General features: G+C 40.4%; 1 protein-coding gene across 2 annotated transcripts; it reads left to right on the plus strand.

Moving 5' to 3' along the window:
• The first annotated feature begins 66 nt into the window (after window positions 1-66).
• MPV17L2 (MPV17 mitochondrial inner membrane protein like 2) lies at window positions 67-8,609 on the plus strand. Of its 2 annotated transcripts, XM_083379590.1 has the most exons (7): window positions 67-328; window positions 1,593-1,810; window positions 3,922-4,092; window positions 4,340-4,416; window positions 4,503-4,631; window positions 5,999-6,073; window positions 8,025-8,609. In XM_083379590.1, exons 2-6 carry the CDS (start codon window positions 1,624-1,626, stop codon window positions 6,068-6,070), a joined length of 636 nt encoding a protein of 211 aa, XP_083235716.1. In that variant the 5' UTR covers window positions 67-328; window positions 1,593-1,623; the 3' UTR covers window positions 6,071-6,073; window positions 8,025-8,609. The 2 variants fall into 2 exon arrangements, with proteins under 2 accessions (XP_083235716.1, XP_083235715.1); XM_083379589.1 differs by having other exon boundaries at window positions 5,999-8,609.
• Window positions 8,610-8,786: the final 177 nt, after the last annotated feature.

The raw sequence follows: 8,786 nt of genomic DNA on the forward strand, positions 1-8,786 counted from the left end.
CACTTCCGGCTCACCCAGGTTTTCGGTCGGCGGCCAGGCTTGACGCATGCGCAGAGCACTGCTCTTTTTAAATTAACTTTTCCATTTATTTTCCCAAGGCAAATAGCGGGACTGGCTTAGCCGTTTTAATTATTAAACCCATTCTGTGAGTCCCTGTAGCCCCCACCAGTGGGGATCGAACCTACTTCCGCTCTCGTAGCTGTAATAGGCTGGTAAGCTCGTACACGTGACTCGCTCTTGCTTCATGCCGGCCGGTTTTCGTCCTTCGCTTTCCTGCGCTCTTGGCCCTTCCGCTGTTGCAAAAAAGCGCAACCCTCGACTGAGATTGGTGAGCAGCCCCGACAAAGCCTAACCTATTGGGACAAGGGTTGAATCAAGATCTCCTTACTCTTCTCTCCCTTTGGTGAGGAGCCGCATGGTGCCCGGGCTCAGTCTCGGGACGTTTGGGCAAAGTCCGAATTAGTTCCAGAAAGGTGGAGAGGGGTTGTGGCTGGCCACCGGCAGGTTCTTCATGTTTCCTCTCGCTTAGTGGAAAAAGTTGTCCCTTTGGGCATGAGCAGAGTGCACCCGGGTGTTCGCAAAACCGGGGTACCTTACCCGATATTGTCTACTGCAAGTGTTTTTTAAACTTATTTCTCCCGGGGCCCCTTTCCTCTTTTAAAAATTACAGAGGATCCCCAAAGAGCTTTTGTTTCTGTTTAATGATATCTGTCATATCGGGGAGAGATGGGCAGCAAACAAATAATAAAATATATTACAATTTTTTTTAAATTGATCCATTGGCTGTCCTGACTGCTTCTCTATTCTTTGATGGGATTTTAATAATGTAATTTTTCAACGTAGTTGGCAAATAATTTTGATTTTAAGGACCCTGAGAGGACCTTGAGGATCCTCAGGGGTCCTAGGCCTACACCTTAAGAAATTTTGGTCTATTGGAATTTATAATCTCCTGTGATGATTTAACAAGTGCTCCAAAATCTGAAACAGTGTCCAGGAAGGTCTATACATTATAACAAGATTAAATTGCAACAGCATAGCTAAATTTGAAAAGTATGATTGGAGATTGGAAAGCATGGGATGTATCCTTTCTTTGCTGTACAGCAAGTGGGTGCTCCGGAGATGTTGCTCCTCCTAGCACTCCCCAGAGGGAAAAATCTATGTATTGGTTTTACCTAAATTGTCTACAGGTGTCAACAGCATACAGGTAGTCCTTGCTTAGCAACCACAATTGGGACTGACAACTCAATCGCTGAGTCAAATCGCAACTGTGCGTATGTTCGTACTTAAACTTTCCCTTGCTTTACAAACCTGTCAGGGTCGTAAATGTGAAGACTGGTCACCAAGTTACTTTTTTTTCACTGCTGTAACTGTGAACAGTCGCTCAATGAGGACTACTTATTGCCTTTGGCACTAGAAGGAAATCAGTCTTCAGGGAGCCCTACTCTTAATCATTTTATTCAAAAACAAATCCTTTGGGGGATTTAATTCAGGGAAAATGCACAGAATTACTTAAAGTGTGGAGTGAATGGGTAACAGACACAAATGTGCTTGGCTCTCAGAAGCATGCTTTTCATTCTGTTTTCCTTCTACAGTTCCCTTTCACCTCGTTCTTGGAGAGCAGCCATGCTTGCTCGTGGCAGACAAATTTTCTCTGGACTTTCTGTCTACTGGAAGCCTCTCTTCACAGGCCGCCTCCTGCTGGTAACCAATACAGTCAGCTGTGGAGGGCTTCTAGCAACAGGAGACGCATTTCGCCAATCCTGGGAGATAAAGAAGGACTCTAAACAAAAATGGGATCATGCACGGACAGGTCAGTTTATGTCATGTTAACTGCTGGTTTTAACCTTTAACATGTTTCATGACTTGACCTTGAGATATCTCTAGGAAATCTCCACTCAATCTGCTTGGATGAAGAGCTCTCCAGAAAAATCTATTACTAGTCCCCATTTCCAGGAAATTAGGAGGCTGAAGGCCTCAAATGTTTTTCTGTAGTAGCAGGATTGATATGGAACATCCTGCCCTCTGAATTCTGCTGAATGCCTACTTTGCTGGGTTTCAGGACATTTTTATTCATTCGTTCAGTTAAGGGATTACAGGGTTGTAAAAAGGGAGTTTTTATTCCATTTGTGTTGCCACTTGTTGTACATTTATGAGTCTGGGTGGCTCACATAATTAAAAGCAACCGCCGCAAACAATAAAAAGAATACAAATGAGAAGAAAGTAAAAAAAGAATAAAAAAACCCGTAAATAGCGGGAAAGTACAAGTCAGTTGTCAGTCAAAGCAACCATCTAGCAGGCTTCACACCACAATTGGCTCCCCAAGCACAAAACCATGTCTTTAGAGCCCTCCAAAAGGCAAGTTGGACTGGAGCCAGTCTAGCCTCCATAGGGATGGTGGGGATGATGCTGCAAAGGCTGGGTGCCATGGCAGAACAGGCTCTCCTTAATTAATATATAGGACCTATAATATATATCTTCTGCTGAATCAGATGGGATGGGCAGATGCAAGTGGGGAGAATTTGTTTAAGATGGCCTTTTAGATGCATTCTTGTTTTTATCACTTTTTTTTAATCCCATTTATATCCCGCCCTTCTCCGAAGACTCAGGGTGGCTTACAATCTAAAGCACAAATCAATGTGCTTAGCAATAGCCTTCATTCTATGTATATGCCTGCTTATTAGGGCTTCCCCCCCCCCAAGCGGCATTATTACAAAGTCAGCTTATTGCCCCCAACAATCTGGGTCCTCATTTTACCTACCTCGGAAGGATGGAAGGCTGAGTCAACCTTGAGCCTGGTGGGACTCGAACCTGCACTAATTGCAGGCAGCTGGTGTTACTTAAGGAGGCATTAGCCCACTGCTCCACCAAGGCTCTTTGGTTGTTTTATTATTTTATCCATACAGCAATTACTGTGATGTAAAATTATTTGTAGCGTGGATGTTTTATTGTTGAAACTGTAATTGGCTGATCTTCCATTTGGGATGGGCATGAGATAAAGCTATATTCTTTTGGTGTAAAATTTAAGTACCATTACTAAATAAAGAATTCATTTTTTAAAAAATTAGGCTGTTTTCATTTATTTACAGGACTGAATCTCAAGCCGTCCAGTAACAAACTTATTATTTACTTAATTTTAGCTGCTAAAATTATAATCGCCCAATAGATAACTTAATAAATGAGTTGTGGATTAATAAGGCCTCTTCAGTTAGCTACATTGAGGGGGAAAATCACAGAGTTAAAATAATTAAACATCAGAGCCAGGATTCACAATTCAAATTTAGATGGTTTAAAATTTATATAGTTTTATAGTAAATAGCTTCAAAGGTTTTATAGTAAATCGCTGTAGACTATAACATGGCAATATGTTAGATATATGGTAAATTTGTGTCTCTGATGGTAGTCCTCGGCTTGCGACCACAATTAAGCCCAACATTTCCATTGCTAAGCAAGACCGTTGTTAAGTAAGTTGCATCCTACTTTACAACCTTTTTTGCTATCATTGTGAAGAGAATCATAGCAGTTCTTACGTGAATCATGTGGTCATTAAGCAAAGCTGGCTTCCTGCAATGTGTTTGCTTGTCAGAAACTGTCTGAGAAGGTCATAAATGGTGACCACATAACCCTGGGACAGTGCGAATGTCATAAATATATATTAGTTGCCAAGCACCCAAATTTTGATCTTGACCATGGGGATACTGCAATGGTGATAAGTGTGAAAACCGGTACATGTCACTTTTTTTCAGGGCCGTTGTAACTTTGAACGATCACTAAATGAATTATTGTAAGTCAAGGATTACCTATATTTTGTAATAGATTTATTTTTTGTATTTTCTCTTATTTATGCATCATGGATTTTTGTTATTTAGTTATTTGAAGATGGTTCCTTGGTGTTTTGCTAATGGAGCAAATTTCCTCCTTCAGCACGAATGTTCACCATCGGCTGCACTATGGGCCCAATGTTGCACTACTGGTACCTGTGGCTAGACGGGGCCTTCCCTGCGGCTGGCTTCAGTGGCATCAGGACCGTCCTGAAAAAAGTTCTCATTGATCAGATTGTTGCCTCTCCAGTCTTTGGAGTTTGGTATTTCATAGGTAAGACTAAATTCATTAAGCTGCAGGGCAGTTTATTCCATTGAGGGCCAAAATGAATGGATCATAGATGGGAAAATATATGGGCTTTTGCTACAGACCTTGTGTGGGGGTAGCAGAAGTAGAGGGGTGTGGCATTTCTGCTGTCCCTTCTGTTGCTTGGCTTCCTCTGAATAACATACAGTTCCTTTAATTCCCCGTTGCCAAAGAACATCCCTCATATTTCCATCTGCCTTGTTATTATCTGCAGGGATTGGATCTTTGGAAGGACAGGCTCTGGAGCAAAGCTGGCATGAACTGGAGGAGAACTTTTGGGAATTCTACAAGGTAAACTTAAGTTTTTCTTCCCTACTTTCTGACCCAGAGTTTGCGGATGGAGTAACTAACTTAAGTTTTTTTTTTTTCATTTGCAGATGGACTGGTGTGTGTGGCCACCAACACAGCTGATCAATTTTCTGTTCGTGCCACCTAAGTATCGAGTGATTTACATGAATGTCATCACTCTAGGATGGGACACTTACCTGTCATACCTTAAATTTCGCGTGAGTAGGGCTCACTAAAATAATTGCCATGCTCAACTTACAACAGTTTGTTTAGTGACCATTCAAAGTTACAGTGGCACTGAAAAAAAGCGACTTATGACCGTTGCAGCATCCCCACGGTCATGTGATCAAAATTCAGACACAAAATTCAGACAAAATTCAGACTCATATTTATGACGGTTGCACTATCCTGGGCTTATGTGATCATTTTGTGACCTTGTGACAAGCAAAGATAACGGGGGAATCCAGATTGTTAACAACCATGTTACTAACTCATCAACTGCATTGATTCACTTAACAACTGAGACAAGAAAGACTGTAAAATGGGGCAAAAGTCACTTAACAAATGTCTCACTTAGCAAGAAGAAATTTTGGGCTCAATTGTTCGTTTCGCCGGGACCTAAAAACCTGGCTCTTTGAGCTATCTGGCCTGGACTGAGGGGTTTTAATGATTTTAAATTGTGATTTTGACTTTTTGGGGCTATACTTAATTTTATTTTATTTTAATTTTATATTGTATTGTTTTTAAATTCTGCCCTGTAAACTGCCCTGAGTCCTTCGGGAATAGGGCGGTATATAAACCGAATTAATAAATAAAATAAATAAGGACTGACTGTAATTCTGGAAAGTAAAGTTATGTTGAGTAAGCCCTTTTCTCTAGCCTTTTTTTAATCATAGCTGCTAACAAGCGAATCTGAGCCTCTCTTGTGTTCAATTCTTCCATTCTACTATTAAGCAACATCCTCAAAAGGAATAGGCATCACTGGTTATGTTGGGGTGACCTGTTAACTGGGCACAATTGGTCTTCCTCTGATAATCTCTGAAAACATAACATGTTCCTCAGCATCTCTATCCCCATTTTAGTGGCATGTTTTGTTTCGCTTAGAATGTTGTGTAAGCACAAATACAGGTAGTCCTTTGACTTACTACAGTTGGGACCAGAATTTCCATTGCTAAATAAGGCAGTTGTTCAGTGAGTCACGCCCATTTCTGCCATGGTTGTTAAGCAAATCCCTGCAATTGTTAAGTAAAATGATGAAGTCCTTAAGAGAATTTGGCTTCCCCTGTTGAGTTTGTTTGTTGGAAACCAGCTGGGAAGAGCATTTGCCATCTGCCCAAATTTTGATCATGTGCACACGGGGATACTATTTTTAGCCAGTAATTATTTATTCAACAAAGTAAAATGTAACTAAGTGGCTTGTGTGAACCTGTTCCCTGGTAAGGATTCCTGCATTATTCAGTAGTTTTCTTTAAAAGAAAGATTGAATTTCAGAAATCAAAAATGGAAAAAAAACAACTAGATAGCTTTGGTAAACTTCATGCTTATAAAGCTAAATGTATGCTCCCTTTTTTTTCCTTCTGTTTAGAATAAAAAGCCAATACTCAGCCAGGATGAAGACTCCAAACCTTGCACTTCTGAGATTCAAACTACTGGGTGAAAGGTGTGAATAACCAAACTACTCTTTTAAAACTTGAAGCAATCTGGCATCTTTTTTCGAAAAACACTACATTCTTCTGTGTAGGAAATGGTGCCTGAATGATTCCGCTTTCTGCGAGCAGTTCTGATTTTCCTTGCCAAAAACTCTGTGAAAAGAACAAGACTGAAAGCTCAGAGCACTGTTTCCTCTGGTGGGCTGGTGTAAGTTGAAGCAGCAACCAGCATCTAGCAGAAGTGCTATCCCTTAAAAGTACCAAATTATGGATTTTCCTTATTTATTTACTAACTTTGTATCGCCTCAGTCTCACGATTTTGGATAGTGTGCAAGAATCTCAACAATGATCTTAAAATCAGTTGTGTCAACCAAAATAATTATGGACAAAGGAAATATGGCCATCTTCTTCTCCACTAAGCTTGAAAAGAATAAGGAAAGTTTTCCAGAGCTTCCTAAAAGCCAAAAAGGAAGACATGAGTGTATTTCCAGGGAAAGTGTATTATTCCATGGCTGGCTGAGGAATTCTAGGAGCTGAAGTCCACCCATCTTCAAGTTGCCACGGTTGAGAAACACTGCCATAGAGGTGCGGCCACACTTGAGAACTGTTGATTGACTTTGGATGGTTTGAATTAGCAACTCAGTTCATTCTTTGGAGTATGAATACGTCTGTTTTGAAAATAATAACTATTTAGATAACAGGAGAGTCGGACAAGCTAAAAAAGGGAGACGTAACAATAGGGAAAAAAGGGAAATTCATCTTGGTACCTGTAAATCTAGAGCATCCTTTACAGAACGTGCTGTGAGAGGGGATGGATTTGGGCAGTCTATAAATTTAATGAATATATCTAAAAAATAACAAACAAGCTTCAGAGTAACTTCATCGCACAATTGTGTTGAAAGTTCAAATACGGGGAACTAGCTTATGTCCTTATTGTTATGCTGACCAGCAGTGTTGCAGAAGGTAGAATAAAAAAAACAGGCTTAAAACCAAGAGTGAGTGACCTAATGACTCTAAAGCAGGGGAGTTTTTCAATTCCCTATTTTGTCCTTTGGTGGATTAGAGGAGTACGACAGGGAAATGTTTGCTTACAAGACATCCAGCCTTTTATTGAAGTTATTCTTCACCTTATGTACCATATTTGCTGCATAGGTAGATCAAGCTACCAGGAGTGATTACTGTATGTGGAACTTTAGAGTTGCAGTAAATATGATGTCTATGGAGATTCTCAATCATCCAGGCCATGGTCATCCCAAAAGTGCATTTTCCAAAAGGCAATTGAACTTTCTTGGTTTTTTTTTCTTTGAAATGTTTTGTTTCTCATCCAAGAACTGAAGTGGCTTGGATGAGAAGCGAAATGTTTTCAAACAAGAAAGTCCAGTTGCCTTTTGGAAAAAGCACCTTTGGGATAAATATGCTGATGGTACCTAGGTTTCTGTATCTTGCCACTCAACCTCAGAGAAACAGCATGGACCCTTGAAGACTGCAGGGTCCTTGGTGCTCTCTGAGCTTGGTGGCTTTCATCAGTGCACTGATGATGTTATCTAGTTTGGTAATGAAATGTCTGCAAGAAAACCAAGCTCAAAGAGCAGCAAGGGCTCTGCAGTTCAACCCTGAACTACAAATATTCTCTTCTATTGGTACATTTGAAGATTGCCAGCCCTAGTCAGTAGTGCACTGGATGAGAGAATAAACTGAATACAGAAGAGATTGTTGTGCTATGGGTCGATAAGAAATACTGATACAGTATTGTGATTTAGACTGGGCTGGGTGGTTCTGCATTCCTTCCTAAAACAGCAGGTCCACAGGTTATGTGTGATCCCCAGGAGACTGTCCAGAGAAATCAGTGGTAAAAGGCGCATTCCCACAATCATGCTAAACGTATCAGTTGCAATTGCTTGTTGGCCAGCTGGATTTGGCGATAGTTATCTGCAGTTTTGTTTTATCTCATCTGCTATACAGGTAGTCCTCAACTTACATCCGTTCATTTAGTGACTGTTTGAAGTTACAACAGCATTGAAAAAAGTGACTTCGGATGTTTTTCACATTTATGACCACTGCAGCATCTCTGTGTCATGTGATCAAAACGCAAGACAACTTGGCAACTGACTTGTATTTTTGAGATTTGCAGTGCCCTGGGGGTCATGTGATCCCCTTTTGTGACCTGACAAGCAAAGTCAATGGGAGAAGCCAGATTCACTTAACAACCGTGTTGCTAATTTAACAACTGCAGCGATTCACTTAACTGTGGCAATAAAAGTCAGAAAATGGGTCAAAATTCACTTAACTCTCTCACTTAGCAGTGGAACCTTTGGTCACTATTGTGGTTGTAAGTCGAGGACTGTCTCTATTTAGAGGTCACCTGAAAAAGTTCATTAGATTTTAAAAATGATTTTGTAAATAGCCACCTGCAAGGTCCTGTGCTATCAGTGAACACAAAAAAATCTACACTAATGTATTTGGGGATAAATGTATTCTAAATCGGAAATTGTTCAGTTACTGATATTATTGTACCTGTCTCTTTCCTTTCATTAAATCTTACTAAAAACTGTCACAATCTTACCTGCAATAATTATTTTTGGTTGAGGCAACTGTCGAAGAACTTGACCCAGGGGAATTTCAAGCTCTCACTATTTTCACTCTCCAATTCCTCCAAAGTGGTTTGAAACAAACCTGCAATTTGCTTTGACAACCAGCCAAAACTGTAGGAGATACATGCACAGA

This window comes from Vipera ursinii (genome assembly GCF_947247035.1).
Source record: "Vipera ursinii genome assembly, chromosome: 1".
NCBI classification, from domain to species: Eukaryota; Metazoa; Chordata; class Lepidosauria; order Squamata; family Viperidae; genus Vipera; species Vipera ursinii.